This window comes from Candida jiufengensis (genome assembly GCF_024610255.1).
Source record: "Candida jiufengensis strain CBS 10846 chromosome Unknown scaffold13, whole genome shotgun sequence".
In the NCBI taxonomy this organism is placed as follows: domain Eukaryota; kingdom Fungi; phylum Ascomycota; class Pichiomycetes; order Serinales; family Debaryomycetaceae; genus Lodderomyces; species Lodderomyces jiufengensis.
In genome coordinates, this window is record NW_026261567.1 from 21,374 (window position 1) to 40,211 (window position 18,838).

General features: G+C 26.2%; 12 protein-coding genes across 12 annotated transcripts; 6 read left to right on the plus strand and 6 right to left on the minus strand. All coding sequences in view use genetic code 12, as the record gives it.

Annotated features, from left to right (window-relative positions):
• Positions 1–38: 38 nt before the first annotated feature.
• Positions 39–500, plus strand: KGF54_005255 (uncharacterized protein; the record flags this gene model as incomplete). Its single annotated transcript, XM_051766033.1, has 1 exon — positions 39–500. The coding sequence occupies one exon, from the start codon at positions 39–41 to the stop codon at positions 498–500; it is 462 nt and encodes a 153-aa protein (XP_051617628.1).
• A 130-nt stretch (positions 501–630) lies between these two features.
• Positions 631–1,689, plus strand: KGF54_005256 (tRNA-specific adenosine deaminase; the record flags this gene model as incomplete). The annotated part of the gene is made up of 1 exon (XM_051766034.1): positions 631–1,689. One exon carries the CDS (start codon positions 631–633, stop codon positions 1,687–1,689), a length of 1,059 nt encoding a protein of 352 aa, XP_051617629.1.
• A 10-nt stretch (positions 1,690–1,699) lies between these two features.
• Positions 1,700–2,248, minus strand: KGF54_005257 (uncharacterized protein; the record flags this gene model as incomplete). Its single annotated transcript, XM_051766035.1, has 1 exon — positions 1,700–2,248. One exon carries the CDS (start codon positions 2,246–2,248, stop codon positions 1,700–1,702), a length of 549 nt encoding a protein of 182 aa, XP_051617630.1.
• Positions 2,249–2,636: 388 nt separating this feature from the next.
• KGF54_005258 (ribulose-phosphate 3-epimerase) lies at positions 2,637–3,329 on the plus strand (the record flags this gene model as incomplete). Its single annotated transcript, XM_051766037.1, has 1 exon — positions 2,637–3,329. One exon carries the CDS (start codon positions 2,637–2,639, stop codon positions 3,327–3,329), a length of 693 nt encoding a protein of 230 aa, XP_051617631.1.
• A 67-nt stretch (positions 3,330–3,396) lies between these two features.
• Positions 3,397–3,843, minus strand: KGF54_005259 (uncharacterized protein; the record flags this gene model as incomplete). The annotated part of the gene is made up of 1 exon (XM_051766038.1): positions 3,397–3,843. One exon carries the CDS (start codon positions 3,841–3,843, stop codon positions 3,397–3,399), a length of 447 nt encoding a protein of 148 aa, XP_051617632.1.
• An 841-nt stretch (positions 3,844–4,684) lies between these two features.
• KGF54_005260 (mitochondrial 37S ribosomal protein bS16m) lies at positions 4,685–5,131 on the plus strand (the record flags this gene model as incomplete). Its single annotated transcript, XM_051766039.1, has 1 exon — positions 4,685–5,131. The coding sequence occupies one exon, from the start codon at positions 4,685–4,687 to the stop codon at positions 5,129–5,131; it is 447 nt and encodes a 148-aa protein (XP_051617633.1).
• A 72-nt stretch (positions 5,132–5,203) lies between these two features.
• KGF54_005261 (uncharacterized protein) lies at positions 5,204–6,358 on the minus strand (the record flags this gene model as incomplete). The annotated part of the gene is made up of 1 exon (XM_051766040.1): positions 5,204–6,358. The coding sequence occupies one exon, from the start codon at positions 6,356–6,358 to the stop codon at positions 5,204–5,206; it is 1,155 nt and encodes a 384-aa protein (XP_051617634.1).
• A 157-nt stretch (positions 6,359–6,515) lies between these two features.
• On the minus strand, positions 6,516–7,457 carry RPP0 (60S ribosomal protein uL10; the record flags this gene model as incomplete). The annotated part of the gene is made up of 1 exon (XM_051766041.1): positions 6,516–7,457. The coding sequence occupies one exon, from the start codon at positions 7,455–7,457 to the stop codon at positions 6,516–6,518; it is 942 nt and encodes a 313-aa protein (XP_051617635.1).
• Positions 7,458–7,896: 439 nt separating this feature from the next.
• Positions 7,897–8,724, minus strand: KGF54_005263 (uncharacterized protein; the record flags this gene model as incomplete). The annotated part of the gene is made up of 1 exon (XM_051766042.1): positions 7,897–8,724. One exon carries the CDS (start codon positions 8,722–8,724, stop codon positions 7,897–7,899), a length of 828 nt encoding a protein of 275 aa, XP_051617636.1.
• Positions 8,725–8,949: 225 nt separating this feature from the next.
• On the minus strand, positions 8,950–10,986 carry PHM5 (endopolyphosphatase; the record flags this gene model as incomplete). The annotated part of the gene is made up of 1 exon (XM_051766043.1): positions 8,950–10,986. One exon carries the CDS (start codon positions 10,984–10,986, stop codon positions 8,950–8,952), a length of 2,037 nt encoding a protein of 678 aa, XP_051617637.1.
• Positions 10,987–12,917: 1,931 nt separating this feature from the next.
• YOX1 (Yox1p) lies at positions 12,918–14,435 on the plus strand (the record flags this gene model as incomplete). Its single annotated transcript, XM_051766044.1, has 1 exon — positions 12,918–14,435. The coding sequence occupies one exon, from the start codon at positions 12,918–12,920 to the stop codon at positions 14,433–14,435; it is 1,518 nt and encodes a 505-aa protein (XP_051617638.1).
• Positions 14,436–17,293: 2,858 nt separating this feature from the next.
• On the plus strand, positions 17,294–18,469 carry KGF54_005266 (uncharacterized protein; the record flags this gene model as incomplete). The annotated part of the gene is made up of 1 exon (XM_051766045.1): positions 17,294–18,469. One exon carries the CDS (start codon positions 17,294–17,296, stop codon positions 18,467–18,469), a length of 1,176 nt encoding a protein of 391 aa, XP_051617639.1.
• Between the last annotated feature and the right edge of the window lie 369 nt (positions 18,470–18,838).

Consider the following 18,838-nt stretch of genomic DNA (forward strand, 5'->3'; position numbering starts at 1 on the left):
TCAAGTCCCAATAATAGGAATTCGCAAACCATCTAAAAATGTTCAATTCAGTATATCCAGCATTAGAAGAACTAAAGCAACCATTAACACCAGATCAATTAAATGTATTAAGAAATCAATTAGAATCAGAAGAACCAAAGCCATCACCACAAACAAGATTTAATTATGCATGGGGTTTAATAAAATCAAATTCTCATAAACAACAAAGAGAAGGGTTAGAAATATTAACATCATTATATAAAACTGAAACTTCAATGAGAAGAGAAATATTATATTATTTAAGTTTAGTATCTTTCAAAATTGGTGATTATACAAATGCAAAAAGGTATATTGAAGCTTTATTGAAAATAGAACCTCATAATCTGCAAGCTTCACAATTGAAAGAAAATATAGAGGAGAAGATTACTCAAGAAGGTTTAATTGGAATTGGAATAGCTGGTGGTGTATTAGCTATAGGTATTGGTCTTATTGGAGCTTTAGTTAGAAAGAATAGGAAGTAAACCAGTTGTTTTTGAGTTTTGTATAGATTAATATAGTAATTATGTTTATAATGATAGTTCAATTTTTTGTAAAATTAGGCACAAGATTTTTGTACTTCTTTCTAGTTTTTCTTATTATTATGAAACATTGATGAATAATGATGATTTGGGGAATAGAATAGCCAGAACTGTTATTGATGAATTCAATAACCTAAATATTAAATCAGGTAAACCAACAACGAGATCAAATGGAGTCATAGAATGGACGGTTTTAGCTAGCATAGTAGCACTTATGAATGGAGAAATAATTCCAATTACTTTAGCTACTGGAGTGAAAGTGTTACCAAATAAAGTTAGAAATTATTCCAATGGTTTAATGGTTCATGATATGCATGCAGAGATATTGTCATTAAGATTATTCAATTTGTTCTTACTTGAGGAAGTTCAAAAGAGTGATTCCAAATTGGTGAAGAAGAACAATGATATATTCCAACTTCGTAATGATATAAAATTAGCATTATTCGTGACAGAGCCTCCATGTGGAGATGCATCAATGACTTATTTATCAAATAATCTAGAATCCAATGATCCTTGGGAGTCAAATAGATCCGAGTCAACATTCAATAGGGGTAGAAATAATTTTGATCAATTGGGTGTTGTAAGAACTAAACCAGGTAGATCAGACAGTTTGATTTCTTATTCAAAATCATGTTCTGATAAACTATGTTTGAAACAATTGACGGGTATTTGCAATGCTATAACTTCAACATTATTTGATCCTATTTTTTTGAATTTTTTGGTAGTAAAAGATGTTACAGAGCAAGATTTTTATAGATGCTTTATAGATAGATTCCCAACAGATCATCAATTAGAACTACTCAAGTATGATTTTGATTTATTTGAATATGGTAAGTCTAATATCAAGGAACCTTCGCCGCTATCATTGTTATACATTTGTCCATCAAAAACAGTTCAAGTACTAAATAATGGAGTTAAAAATGGATCATTTATTAGAAATAAACCTCCTAAACCTGGTGGTGAGAGTATTATATGCAATCAGAGTCTAGCTAAAAATCTCCCGTTGCCAATTGATGCAAGAACTTACGAAGAATTTAAAAGATCAAATGTTGAAAGAGAGTTACTAAAAGCGAAAGGTCAAACAATCTTACAGAATTGGAAACATTCGGATGTAGATGACTTTATCATTTAATATACAATAATTAATCCGAATCAGATGCTGAACCATCGTCTCCCTCTTCTTCTTCTTCAAATTCTTTTAATTGTTCTTTTTCACTTGCTTCCATAGATATAGCATATTCTGCACTTTCTAATAATTGTGCTAGTTTTTCATTATCTCGATTTACATAATTGATTGGTTTTAAACCATCTTTGTCTTTTATCCTTGGATCTGAACCAGCATCTAACAAATTATCTATTACAAAATATCCATGTTCTGGTTCATTTATCGTGTATTTAACTGCTAAATGTAATGGTGTTTCTTGTGCTCTATTTTGTGGATCAATTTCAACTCCTTCTATATCTAATACTATATCTATAAATTCCCAATTTCCTAAATTGCATGCTATATGTAATGGTGTATTATTTGTAATAACTTCATGTGTGGTATTTATTAATTCCGATAATTTGATTTGATCATTACCTAATTCTGATTTGATTTGGAGAAGTAATTCTGTATTGTTTCTTCTAGCTGCCTCTAGTATTTGCTCAGCATATGAAGCTCCTTCTGTATGATTTTCTTCTGTTGTCATCGAATATATGTGTAAATACTTTATGAATTGGCTGTGAGTGAATTTCTCAAATTCAGTTTTGTTGCCGGAATTTTTCGAAAATCCATGAAAATGATAAGCAGTGGAATTTATACCAACGAAATCAATTGACACTTCAATTAATGGATCAAATATGTCTTTATGTATATTATAATTTATAATGACGAGATCTTGTATGTAAGAAAGACTACTCTTATGCCTTTAAGAAATGAACTCTTGCAGCCAAATTTACTGATCGGGTCAAGAATTAATTCGAACCGCACGAGATTTCCGATACAACAATCTAATCTTTGAATAATAAAATTATTGAAAAATTATTAAAACGATTGCTTTGATCAAAGAATACAACAACAATATAAGTCACAACTCAATGGTCAAATCAATAATATCACCATCAATACTTGCTTCAGATTTTGCAAATTTAGGATGCAGTTGTAAAAGAGTAGTTGATACAGGTGATGTAGATTGGTTACATTTAGATGTTATGGATGGTCATTTTGTACCAAATATTTCATTTGGTGCACCAATAATTGAAAGTTTAAGAAAACAATTCCCAAAAAATAGTGATAAACCAATTGTATTTGATTGTCATATGATGGTATCTGATCCAGAACAATGGATTGAAGATATTGCAAAAGCTGGTGGTGATTCATATACTTTCCATTTTGAAGCAACAAAAGATCCAGCATCAGTAATTGCTAAAATTAAAAAACATGGTTTAAAAGCAGCAATGGGGATAAAACCAAATACTTCAATAGAAGAAGTATATCCTTATGCAGATGATTTAGATATGGTATTGGTTATGACTGTTGAACCAGGTTTTGGAGGTCAAAAATTTATGCAAGATATGATGCCAAAAGTTGAAAAATTAAGAGCAAAATATCCCCATTTGAATATTCAAGTAGATGGAGGATTAGGTAAAGATACTGTAAAACCATCTGCTGAAGCTGGAGCTAACGTGATTGTTGCTGGAACATCAGTTTTTAAAGCAGAAAATCCAAAAGAAGTTACAGAATTCTTGAAAAAAACAGTTGATGAAAGTATATTGGCTAGATCTAAATAATTTTAAATATAGACATTAAATAAAAACGAAATGAAAATTGTATTATAATCGATGCTATTGTGTATTCTTAAAATGATTGTACTCCTAAAGTTGTTCCTTCTGAATCAGGTACCACCAAAGGTCCATTTTTTTCAGTTCTATCTATTAAATCCCAAAGTGTTTTTTTAACTTGATCTAATTTCGTTTGTTTTAATTCATTATTAACATCCATTATTATATCTTCTTCTTGTTTTTTGGTAAAATATTTTTGATTTCTTGCAATTTTTTTGGCTCTTTTATTTGATAATGTATTTGTAGTCATTTTACTTATTGGATTTGGTGTTTCACCTGTAAATAATGCTATAGCTTTTGAATCGGTTGGTCTTGGGGCAGTAGTTCCTCTTGATGCATATCTTGAAGTTGATGATCTTGTCTGTATACTATTTCTTGCAGCTCTTTTTCTACCTAATGATTTTGCATGACTTTGAGCCAACATTTTAATCTTTGGTTTATTTATTGCATTTCTTCCGGCCATTATGAATAGTTAAATAAGTAATATAGTTGGTTAGTTTAAAATTATATGATTATGTATTTCTACTATTAAAGATTGTCATCTCAATAAAAAAATGTTTCTAATAATTTCTGTACTACAAAATTTGTTACACAAAATCAAAAAGATGCTGATAGAGACTATAAAGAAGTAAGAATTACTTTATAATCATAATATCTACATAATTCTCAATAAACTACAGTTAATGAGTAAATAGACTAAACTCAAGTTATCAGAACTTTGTTATCACGAGAATGGTCTTTTTATATGATTCTTCGTGTGGAAGATGAATTGTAAAAAATAATATTTTTGGTATTTTTGCATTAAATCTGAATTAAGCAGTTAAATATTAGCCTCTTAAAAGCGGTACGAATTTTATTATTCTAAATCACGAAGCACACAGCAACTGAAATTCTCTACACATACAGCCATAAATTCTAAATCTTTCAACTTGGTAGAGTTTGAGCCAATTCCTTTAACAAATTGGCTTTTAACTCTATTTTGCAATTAACATCCGTACATCAATATTTTAATAGAGGAAATATAAATCTTGAAAACATCGAATATACGTCGAACATACGTTTAAACAAAACCGAAAGAACGCTTAAAATTCAATTAATCATCAGCACCTTTTTTCCTTTATATTTCTCTACCTTGATCAAATTTCAAATATTTCACCAGTAGCCTCGAATTTCAAACTTCAACCATAAATCGAGCTACCAAAGTCTCGCTAATAAAAATTGAAAATTTATTTCAAGATATCCAAATCATACAAACTTTCAATTAATTCACAAACAAATCCATCACCACACAACCACTACAACAAATGTCATCAAGTCCACTAATGTCATTAGCTGAAAAAACAGCTCACAAAAGAAACCTAATAAAGATAAGGTTAGCAAGATTTGGTAGAAAACATCAACCAATATATAATATAGTTGTAATGAAAGCTAAAAAAGCACAACAAAAATTACCAATAGAAGTAATAGGTACTTATAATCCAATATCTACACCAAAACCATTACATGATGAAAGTATACCTATTAAAGATGTTGCATTGGATTTTCATAGAGCTAAATATTGGTTAGGTATGGGTGCTGAACCAACTCCTAAAATTGCATGGTTATTTAAAAAATGTGGAATATTACCTAATTTTTGGCCAAGTACTAGTAAATTAACTCAAGAAATTAATGAACCTGTTGTTGAAGATATTAAAGAAACTCATGAAATACCTGTAGAAAATATAAGAAGAAGAGGGGATAAAAAGTTTTAAGATTTGAATTAGATTTTTGTACATATTTAGGAATTCATTAATATATACAGCATTAGGTAATTTGGGGAATGATTAGTTTTCTTTATTTTTATGAAAGTGAAACCATTTCTTCTTCGGGGATTCATTTTTAAATAGTTTCTTAAGTGGATTTCTTGATTTGGGTTTTTCGGTTTGCTCATCATCTGGATCTGAAACTTCAATATTTTTTAAATTATTTCCATTAATGAAACTTGGAACCCAATCTTGTACTTCCTGTTGTACTTCCTGTTGTTCTTCTCTGGAATTATTTTGTGACTCTTTAATTTTTCTTCTTTTCTCAACTATTGATGAATTATATTGATAAAAATCTGAATTTTGTAATTCAAGTGAAGCAAATTTATTATTATTCAATGTTGATCTAAATTGAGCTTTAATTTTTCTAAATTGTTGTTTTAAAATACTGTAATTTAGTTTATTTAAATTATGGTAATTTTTATCAACTAATAATACCATAATTTCTCTAAATAATAATTTAATTTGTTCATTATCTGGTTCAAGTAAAATGTTCACATGTTCAAGATAACTCTTTGCCAAGGACATGACATTGTTTACTAGAAAATCAACTTCTTCCAATTGTTGACAAGCACTCAAATGAACCTTGACTAATTCAAATAATTTTGGAGCTGGTACTAATTCATTCAAAATTTTGTTTATCAAATTATTTATGACATTTGCGAATGCATCTTTTTTTGCAACCAATTTTAATGTGCGTAAATTTAATAAACTATCTAATAATCCATACATTAAATTGATATTGATTTTGATCTCAAATTTTCTTAATAAATGTAGAATCAAACAAACTAGTCTGTAAGTATCTTTAAATGGCTCTTCTGAAAATATAAAACCTTGTTCATTAATATTACTTGATATAATCTTAATAATATAATCCATTCTATTATTTGACATAAATGCAGTAAAACGATAAACATTATCTTCAAGATGAATAATGTTCAAAATTGAACGTAGATAGTAACACATCATTTCATTAAAATTTTGAATACCTTGAATAGTTTCATATGGTTCTTCATCAATTGCTAAAATAATTTTCAGAAACCAAATATTTAATTGTCCTTCATTTGGTAAACAATCAATTCCACCCCCATTTGTTTCAACTGAATCTTCAGAAACTAATACAATATCAGATACAGTTACAGAAGACCCATAACTTTCATATAAATCAATTGACATTTCATTTGAAATTGGTTGTAAAAATAAAAAAGTGTTGCAAAAAATTAAGAGGCTCCTTACACAAAATTATTATTATAGTTAGAAGATAATTAAATGTTACAATTTATTAAAAAATTGCTTTATTTACTTTTACAAACCTAATTTTTAATGGATTAGTTTAATCGAATAAACCGAAACCCATATCTTCATCAGATTGTTCTTCATCTTCTTCTTCAGCAGCAGCTGGAGCTTCTTCTTCAGCAGCAGCACCACCACTTGAAGCAGCAGGAGCAGCAGCAGCATAAGCTTCTGGGTTAGCTAATCTATCTTTAATAGCTTCTGAACCTTCAAAAGTATAATCAGTAGCAATAGATAAAGCTAAAACGTTTTTATAGTTATTGATTAATGTATGACCAATTGATGGTAATGTTGGATAACCAATAGCTAATGAAATTGAAGCAATTGTGTTAATGGCACTAACGAAATGTTTAATTAATTCATCATCAGTAATATCCAAGATAGATGATGGGAAAACTTGACCATTATCATAAACTTGAACAACAGTCATACCATAAGTGAATGGAGAAATGTTTAACATATTTAATAAAGTAGCTTCAGAAGGACCAACTTTGGCATCTTTTTCAACAACTTTAACATCTGAAACAATTTCAATAGTACCTCTAGCAATTTTGGTTGGAACACCTAAAGCTTGGAAGAATGAAGTTTTACCTGGTTCCATACCAGTGTTACCAGCTGGAATCCAAACATCAGCTGGAGCAACAGCACCGGCTCTTGCTGGAGCAGCAACAACATTAGCAGTGATAGTATCTCTAATAGTTTTTAAATCTGAATTGGTGAAAATAAAACCAACATTACCTTTAACAAATGGTAATAATTTTTCATAATCTGGTAATTCTGATAAGAAACCTCTTAAAGCTCTTCTAACCATAGTGTTTTTACCCATTAAAACAACAGCATCTTTTCTTAAAGCTTTTCTAATTTCATGCATTTGTTGTGAAGAAACATTATCAACACCAACAATGAAGATTGATTTGTATTCTTCTAAAAGATCTCTTAATTTGGAGAAGTATTGAACTTTTTTATCTCTTGTACCACCCATTTCGACTTGTATATTATATTGACGATAGGAATTTAATGGTCTATATTGATATTAAAAGAAGTAAATTAAACTATGTAAAATAGTTGATAATATAATTTTTTCATTTTGGTGAAAATTGAAAATTGAAAAAAGTGCGAAGAGCCCTAAAAGTCATGTGACTTGCATAATTTGGTAGCAACAAAATTTGAACTGTACAGTGAAATTTCTACGTTACAACACAATATTAACCAGTTAAAGTCAGTATCCAGTCATTAGAACCTCAGTGAAGTTTAATTTGTATAGATTTGTATGAAGAAGTGTCAAGTATCATAAGTTGATTTTGAAGACAAAATGTAGATTCAGTTGTATACACAAAACTAAAATTTCAAAATTGACACAAACATACATTCGTATATATTTGGATGCAAAAAAATAAGATAAGCGAAAAGCATCATTTTAGCTAATTAGATTTTGTAGTTTCAGTTTCAGCTTCTTCATCACCAAAATCATAAGATAATTCAGGTTTTGTAATTTTGCTTAATTTAGGTGAATTTTTTGGGTTTAATTGTGTTTTTGAACTTGAGGGTTTACTTAAATTAGATAATTTTTTTAATTTTAAAATTTTTGAATTGATTTTAGCAATTTCATTATTAATTAATTGAATTTGAGTTTGATTAAATTTGATTTTAGATTCTAAGTCTTTAATATTTAGTTGTGGATTAGTTTTAAATTCAAATTGAGTAGTTGAAACTGCATCTAATGATGAAACTGTTTCACTTTTAGGTTTATCCTTTGTAATTTCTTCATGTTTATCATTTACAATTATTTGTTCTTGATCATTAACAACTGATTCAATAGGATCTAATTTCAAATTTTTATCAACAGGGGTAGTAATATCACCAGCTTTAGAATTATTCAATAATTCTAATAAATTATCAACACTTAAAACTTCACTTTTATCATCACAATCATCAAGATTTTTTAAATCTAACGAAGAAATAAATTCTTCCCAATTAGTAGATATAGGTTCTAGGAATTTGGAATTGAAGTAGTTATCTAAATTTTCAGTCCCATTAGTTTGTATAATAGAAGTACTATTATCTGGTGAATCTGTTAAATTTCTACCATATTCTATATCACTGGAAATTGAGTTATTTTTAAATTTTGGATCTAATGTATGATATAGTTTTGATTCTTTTTCTAATTGTTGATGGTAATGATCAATTGGTGTTGAATGAGATAATTCTATACTTTTAAATTCTGGAGTTGAATCTGAATCTGATGACATTTTGTCTCATATCTTGGGTGGTGGTGATTTTGGTTGTGAGATTAAAATTTGGTTGCCAAAAAATTATAAATTTGGTTGCAAAAAATACGATTAGATTATATACAAACACAAAAATATTTAACAACCCATACTTAAGTTATTTCTACAAGAAATAAAATAATCACATTAAATAATTAATATATTAGTTAGTTTTACATTAGCTATACAATTTTGGAAGTCTATTTTTCAACCAAGTCCAGTATTTTCATATCCAGAACTAACAAAAATGTTTTTTAAATAAGTTTTCCAAAGTTTTTCTAATTTTGAATCTCCATTACCACCATCTTTATCACCATTTTTACCTTTTTTTCCCTTATTCTTTTTATGTTTTTTCTTTTGTGAATCAATAGATCTGTTTTTAACTGGTTTACCTAATTTTCTAGCAAATTGTAAAATTTTATCCACCGTTAATACATCAAGACCGTATGTCTTATCATCTGTAACATATTCAATTTCATATCCAAATGGTTTTGATCCCTTATTGATTGATTTCAAATCTGCGTAATATTGAACATATCTTTCTGGTGTAAATGTTTGTGGAATATATGCTGGTCCAAGTTTTGCATTTTTGGGCATTGGTTTTGGGAATGTTTTATCTCTCTTTTTAATAAATGACCAAACACTATTATCTGAATCATTGTCATCAGTATATTGATCTTGTTTTTCAATTAATTTTTCAATTGATGTAAAAAATTTATCCCATGGTTCAAAATTTGTTTTTGTAATTTCTTTACCTAAATTTGTAATATTATATTCCCATACTCTAATACCTGGATTAAAAGTAGGGACAATTGAACTTCCAACATAGGATATAGAATATCTTTCTCCATATTTACCTGATTTTCTTGAACCTTTGATTTTAGCATAAACTTCTTCTCTCATTGTATCCATATATTCAACTTTATTTTCTGGTACTCCACCTTGTATTCTAAAAAATGAATCATCAAATTTTGTATCCAATGCATGATAAAATGAAGTATCTCCCAATGCTCTATTTTCTTCTTCTTCTTCTTCATCATCATCGTCACTTAAGTGATCATCTTCAAAAACGTTAATAAAATTTGATTTCTTAATAGATTTATAAGCAGCAACACTATCTAAAGGTATGAAATGATCTAAATTCATATGACCATATAATCCACCAACTATAATATCTCTAAATTCATAAATCCAAACAACATATTTTCTTAAACAAGTTGGTTCAAAATTTTTTTCATTTGGTGGTACATGCCCCGTTAACCAAACTTTCATATTACGAGCTCTCATTTCTTTTAATACATAACCTAACCATTCAAATAATTTATAACCTGGTTGTTTTTTTTTATCACAATTATCAACTAAAGGATTTGATTGGAATAAATATAAAGTATTTATTGATAATATTGCTAATTTACCAGGTATAACTTCTTTAAAAAAATAAGCACCTCTATTAAATATATGTAATTGCAGTTGTGGTATAAATTTTTGCCAAATTTGAAATAATTCTCTTGTTTGTAATGTTGGACCAATTGAAAATAAATTATGAGGATAAACATCATTATTCCCTAAACTTGGTATTAAATCAACTTGTAATTCTGGAGTATCTGGTTTTTTGAAAGTTTCATACATCAATTTACTAACATGTTCATTCATTTCAAATATATTTTGTTCAGTTCTTGGGAAATTCCTATCATTATCATGACGGATATTATCACCAGTCCATACAATAAAATCAATTTTATCTTTTAAATTAGTATTAATCCATTTTATTGTATCATTCATTAAAATCATTGGAGTATCACAACCACTTATTGCATCCCCATATTTAGAAGCTGAACCCTTTGATGAATGACATACATTTTCAAATGATGAACCTTCTTTAAAATAAGGATCAGGATGAATATCAGTTATATGTAAAAACCTTCCATGAATAATTTGTTCACCTTTTTCATTACTTATTAATTTTATAGGATTTTTATGACTTAAACCTAATTTTGTTAATTCATCTTTTTGTTTTGAAGTTAATTCAATGGATTCTATTAAAATTGGAGATGTTTGTGAATTTAAATAATTAGGTAAAAGAATTGAATTTTGTATTGATTCATTAAAATATAATTTATATATAAATGGAATTGTTAATAATGATAGTAGTATTGATGATAGTATTGTAAGTATATAATATTTTTTATAAAAAGATTTTGATTGATTTAAATGTAGTTGTTGTTTTTCATTTATTAAATTCATTATAATTTAGCAACCATTAACAATATTAAAATTTAAGTTGATGATTGGTATAATATCAGTAATATTGAATCAATAAAGAAAGATGTATTTTGAATTGTCGTTGATCAAAAAGTAAATATTAAAAATTTGACAACCAAAAAATTATATAATTTTAATTCATAATTTTAAATTTCTTGTATATGAATTTATTATTATAATTTAAAGTATGATTAAAACTGACTTTATAAATTTCTTAATTTTTTAAATTATTTTGTGTTTTAAAAAATTATAACTTCTATATTTACTATGCACTAACATCATCGTAAATTTATAGCACGTGTAAGATAATATACATTTTCAAGTCCGTTAATCAAATATTAATTAAATATGAATAGTATTTGATAGATAAGTAGTTGATTTAAAAACTCGTTTGAATCAACTTAGAGATTCAAAATTAAGTTTATAATGAGAATAAAGTTCAAAGAGCTAAAATTATTCTGTTAGTAATTGGTTGCAAAATTATAATTTGAATTTAGTAAGTTTAAAGTTTAAAATTTAAAATAAATTCAATAAATTTGTTAATAGAACAAATAAAAAAAAAAGTTTAATTAATTAAAAATGTGAAATTTGAGACATTACATTTTAAATAAGAATGTCAAGAAATTATAATTAGTGACACTGATTTATAATTTATTCCAATTATAATTATTCTTTTAACTAAAATTGTTATACAATTATATAATTACAAAACATATAAAATATAATATGATGTAACTATAAAAGATATAACAATTAATAATCAAATAATTTATTAACAAATTTAATGTATAGTAAAAAGAATTTAAATGTTATGAATTGTATATATATATTAAATATAAATATATAAATTGTATTTATATGTCACATGAGTATTAAAATATTAAAATATTCAGTAAAATTGAATTAATCTAATAAATTGAAAAGGTACAGTACGAGTTCCATTCTAAATATATTTAGTAAATCAATGAATTAATTAATTAACCTATTACAGTAAATTAATTACTTATTTAAGTTATTCTTTAGAAAAGAAGTACCCTTTTAAATAACTACAATTTCAATTTAGTACCCTTTAATCTAATAATATATCTAATAAGTATTAATAATTACAAAGCGTGTTTAATTAAATTATTAGTAAACCTGTATATAATAATATAATATTCATCGCGTAGTAAATTTAAATAAAAACATAATACCTGTATATAAAATATGCTCAATATAAATAATAATTTGAAATCAATCAAACAATTAATCAAATTTAATTTACGAAATTATTGACTTTATTAGATTGTAATTGTAAAAATATTATTTTTTAAATTAATCTGGTTGAATTGAACTTAGATTCATTAAAATTGATTTGATAATTCAATACCATTTTCCTTTTTTTGAACTCATGAATATATTAATTACTTATAAAAAAGTATGCATTTATTTAATTTTAAATTATAGATTAAAAAAAAGTAATATAGTTGTAACTAAATTTCAGTTATTTAATAAACTCAATCTCATTAATTTAAATTGAATGCATAATTTGTTGATTAATTGATTTCAATTAGATCCGAATTCAGTTCATTAATTGAAGTATGTTTGTTTGTGTAATCTCATTTACAAATTAATTTACTTGTTTTGATTTTTTAATTAGATTTCAATTTGTAAACAACGCGATAATATATTTTAATATCAATTTCTAATTCATAGAAGTAGATCAATTTATTCAATTAAATTCGATTTATTATAATTTATTATATATAAATATCCAATATTCATCACTTTCAACAATCTTTCAATTATATTTATAGTTGAAGCTAAAAGTCTTATTTATTTAAAATAATAAATTTAATTATTCTGCTAATCCCCTTTGATTCATTCCTTAATTCATTTAGTACACATATAAAAAAAAAAGTTTATAACTAAATATGATTCATTTACAAACTCCAAAAAAATTAGATTCAAATAATCAATTATCAATTGTGTCAACATCTTCATCATCAACATCAACTATTCCATCAATTATATCATTACATAATTCAAATATAAAACAAGCTAATATTTCATCAACAAGATTTTCTTTACCTCCTTTATCATCAATTTTATCAAATGCAAATACAAATCATTATAAAGATCATCCTTTAACTAATAATACTTCTACTCCATTTAAAGTTAATTCTACTTCATCATTACCATCAATTGATACTTTTACTACTAATGCTACTAATACCACTAATACTACTAATTCAAATACTCCATTAACTTCATCTTCACCATTTTTTAATTCTTCATCTTCAGAATATAATTATCAATCACAATTAAATTCTGGTTCATTTTCTTCAATTTCTTCAACTACATCCTCATTACAAAGACCTTCCCCACCTCAAAAATATCATTCATATACTACTACTACTACTTCATATCCTTCTACAAAAACAATACCAACTCCTCCACCATCAACTATTACACAATCAAAAAAATCTTTAATTTCAACAAGTTCATTAATTGAAGATTCTTCATCAATTATGGATACAAGTATTTTAGAATTACGTAAATCTAAAACAAAATCAAATTCAAATTCATCATCATCTACTTCAATTTCATCAACAATTAGTAATCAATTAAAATCATCATCAACATCTTCATTAATTAATGATAATAAATCATATGCATTTATTTCACATTCACCATCAACTTTCCCATCACAAGAACCATCAATAGATAATGCACCATTAGCAAGAAGAAAAAGAAGAAGAACATCACCTCATGAATTAAATATCCTTAATAAACAATTTGAAATTGGGTCAACACCAAATAAATTGAGAAGAATTGAAATTGCAAATAAAGTACAAATGACTGAAAAAGCAGTACAAATTTGGTTTCAAAATAAAAGACAATCATTAAGAAAAAATTTTAATTATGAAAAAGAAGTTTGTGAATTACCAATGACAAATATTCCGATTAATCAACAACAAGAATTACTTCAACAACAACAACACCAAGAAGAATTAGAAGATGAAGAAGAAATATCTAGTGAAGATTCAATTGAAGAAGAACCAGATCAAATCACCAAAAGGATTATTAAACCATTACATACTATTATTTCATCAACTCCGTTAAAACCAATAATTTCAATTCCAATAATTCCACCACCATCACCAATAATAATTGATCAAGAAAATAAATTTAAATCAACAATAACAACAACAACATTATCATCAAAACTCACTACCGTATCACAAACTCCTCAATTATCACAACAACAACAAAATCATCAAATGATTGAAACAAATAAAAAACAACCTTTTGCTCTTAATGGATCAAAAACTTCAACTATGACTTTCAAGTTAATTCCTTCAAAATTGACACAAAAATTACAATATGAATCTATGACTTCTAATAATAATGAAAGAAGAATCTTGGGTGATATTACAAATAAAGTTTAAAAAATTGATTATGAATCAATTAAAAAGTTTTTGTTTTTCAATTTTCTTCGATCTTTTGTATTATAATATATTTTTTTAATGTTTATACCTTTAATATATTTTCAATAACTGTCTTGATCTTTTTCTAGAAATTGCTTTTACTATCTAATTTGAAAATCCCAGAAAGTTAATGAGAAGTAAATTCATTATATATTTCAGATTTTAAATCCATATAGCAATTATTCTTTTATATACTTGATTGAGAAAAACCTTTGTCAATTAATTACTTTTATCGTAGTTTCTAGACGAGTAAGCCATATTGTCTAATAGACTAATTCAGAATGATTGTATTATGAAACTGCAATCTCGGAATTTAGACAAATAATTGATGCAACTGCAATTGCAAATATTAATGCAAATATTAATGTGTTCCCTTACAAAAATGATCAACATTTGAACTCAATTTATGGCTCAATTGCCATCGGTTTAAAACCTAATAGATCTACGATATATTCATTTGATGAGATACATCTAATGAAAATCAAGTGGGGGGCTAAAATCGAGATTTATATAGTATCTATAATGAATACAAAAAATATATTAATAAACACATAGATTAAATATTTTTTTAATTTTTATAAAGTCCAAATTCAAATATGACTTTTTTTACACAAACTATTCAATTACTTTATTAGCATAATCTTCATCAAATTCAAGTTGTGGAAACTATCATCAGCTACGAGCTCACTATGTTTTAATCGTGTTAATTTTTTAATCAAAGTCATGTTATTAAAGTATATCGCCACTACAACAGAATCATTTTTAGTTTATTTTTAGAATCAATTTAAATCCTTCTAGTTCTACAAGTAATGCACAATTAAGATTTATACAATCCGCTATATCAATAAACGAAGCCTCAACATTAATCAGAGTTCAATATTTTGCTTCATCATTTTAAATTGGAATTAAAATCATCGTTTCCAACATCAATGGCAACATAAAATAACCATAGCGGAGAAGTTTCTAAATAAAACAACAGAATAGATTGCATGACAAGTCATAAGTAACAACTGTGTCACGTTATCCGTTTACAAATTAACAACAAATTTGATCAATCTTTTACGAGTCATTTGCATATAGGGAGAAAAGAAGCAGCACATCACCACATTATCATTACCTTTAATAGACAATTAGAAATTAATACTATCGTTGGTTTATTCAAAGAATTGAAACGGTAGCAATAGTACAAATGACAGAAGTAGCCGAAAATTAGAGATTTTCAGTGAATATAAAACTCAATTTTAAAGAGGAAGTTATTGAATTGTCGATGACTATTAGTTCTATTCATCATATCAGAAATTACAATCGCACTTACAACAGTATCAATGAAAACAAAAAAAAAGTGCAAATGAAGACAAACTAGAGCAAATTACAATTAATTTGATTGCAACGTTACATCACAATCATTAGTTTTACAAAAACCTAAATTTTTTACATCAACAACCCAACCAGCAGCAGTGACAATCAATTAAACGACCATCCAAAGAAGTACTGAAAGCGTCCAAATCAACATCACTGAATTTTCAGTTATCACGTCATAATCATCAAAGAATTGAACAAACAATACACAAAGAACTATTTCAATGGGATGACTGGTTTTAGTTATGACCTTTAAATTACATTTCATTCATTATAAATATTACAATCTCATTTGTTGGTTCGTAATAGTGGAAGACTAGATTGACGTGAGCTAGTAAAAATTGTAAATGATGTTTGAGTTGAATTATTTCCCAGTTTTTGGTGTCTACATATTTGGGTTTTTCTCAATACCTAACCATTTTCATGACAATTACGATTCATATTTACTACATTATGACTCGAATGCAGTCAGTGGGACAGTTGAATCTTTTCTGGTAGCTCAGAGGAGTCTAATTATTTATATATTTCAGATTATAAATTTTAAGCAAGAGTATGAGCTAAAGGGTCCTGAAACAAAACCGCTACCAATATTGTGAGGGGTTCAAATTAGTTCAAATTAGCATTGCAAGATCTATCAAATATGCATGTTTAGATCCGATTTTACACTCAATTATTTCACTACAAATCAAAATACCGGCATTTCAAAAAAGTACAAATCACTGAGGTATAAAATAATCAAAAGGTTTCTCAAATCCTCACAAAAATTTATATCACTTTTTTTTATAATCAACCAAAACTTACTCAAACTTTAAACTTTAACACATACTACAAAGTTTAAATTTACACATATTCATTACAAATTCCAATTATAATTATAAATTTCAATTATATTATAATAATATTCAGATATATACTTATCAGTATATCAATCCACTTTAAAATTATACACATATTACAATCAATTTTACTCATATCATAAATTTCAAATTTATACAACTAGAGTATATCACACAGCTTTTAAAATTTATAAAAATTAATTAAAACTTACTCAAGCTTTGAACTTCAATACATACTACAAAGTTCAAATTTACACATATCAACTAAAAATTTCAATTATATTATAATAATATTCAGATATATACACATCAGTATATCAATCAACTTTAAAATTATATACATATTACAATCAATTTTACTCATATCATAAATTTCAAATTTATACAACAGGAGTAAAACACACAACTTTAAGTTCCTTAAGAAGTAAAACTAACTTTACTCATATTATATAATCTTTATACTACAGCTACAATATATTAAATTTTTTTTAAAATTTATACAAATCAAAAATTTAAGTTTCATACATCTACAACTTAGAAGTTTTGATCTTATACAAATACTACTTTTTAGTTTTAAATTTCATACAACTATAAATTTAAAACAAACTTTTATCAACTACTAAAATGTGTTTCCATCAATCAACTAAAAAAAACATTATTAAAAACTTTTTCACCAAACCATTCAAAAACCACTCAATTAAAAAATCAATTAAAAAAATTCATCAATTAATTTCAGAAATGGACCCAGAAAGTCTTGAAAAATTACAACAAGATTTAACTAGAATCACAGTTTTACATAATAATCAATTATTTGATGCAGGTTGTATATCACCAGTTACAATCATTAGAGATGAATTAAGTGAAACTGGTATTTATGCAAGACCATTTAATTCACAACAACAACAAAAATTAGAATTCGATGACAATCATGGAATTGTTACAAATGTTTTAGAAGATGGTGTTGCAATTAAGGAATTAGAAATTATTGCTTACAAAAACGACTTTGCACCAGGTTTTGGTAAGGAAGAAGATAGAGGAATTGCAGATTCAGCACCAGATACTAATAGAGAAAGAGCAATTGAAATTGATGAAAATGGAGAAACTATTAAATTTATGGTTAATGATCAAGTTGAAAAAGTTGCTAAAATTGATTTCGAAAATGAGGATGATTTGGAATCATTAGTAAATAACTCAGATTATGAAGCTTATATTGGAAATTTCAGATCTACCAATTATTTACCAAGAAGAAGAAAAAACAAATCTAATAAATCATCAAGTGAAGCTAATTCAAATAAAACAGAAGCTGATTCAGAATGGAATTGTTACAATTTAAATGAAATTGTATCTGATGAAGTTATATTTAGTCCAAATCTGAACAATTTCAATAATGATGAAAATAAAATTGTACCACATACTATATCTAGTTCTGCTTTACCTAATGAAGAAGATAACAATTTTGTGGTTGTTAATACAAAAGACTACCAAGTCAAGGATTATGGAACTGTCCTTGTGAAGAAGAGGAGAAACGGGTTTAATGCTGCTCAGACCTTAGAATTATTTGATAATGTTTGTAAAGTAGGTTCAAGCAAAAATTTAGAGCAAAATAATTCAAGTACAGATGAAAGTGCTGATGATAATAATCAATTAAATGAAGATGAAGGAAATGAAAATGCTGCGTTTATTAATGATAATTTAATTACAAGTTCAGATCAAGAACAAGAAAGATTATTTGATGAACTTAACAATCAATTAAAAATAAGTTCAAAAAGAACTAAATTTTTTAAATTTTTGAGACTTTAATAACAATATCGATTATTTTGTGGGATTTTTACCAGAATTTGATATTAGTACTTCACACTAAAGTTTTCAAAGCTTCTAAAAATTGGATAACCAACTTCATTATTACTAAGTCTTTTCAAGAATCAATACCATTAATAGTAGAATTAATAACATTAGGTCAATCCAATTTTCATAAATTCAGATAAATTCAACATTTATGCAAAGAATTATTCACCCTATCACTTAATTATTGTCAGTAATTATATTTTAAAGAAAATATACAATTATTAAAAATTAACATTTTCAACAATTCAAAATTAACATATTCAACATTTAAAAATCAACATTTTCAACATTTAAAAATTCATCAACTTTTAATATTTTACCATC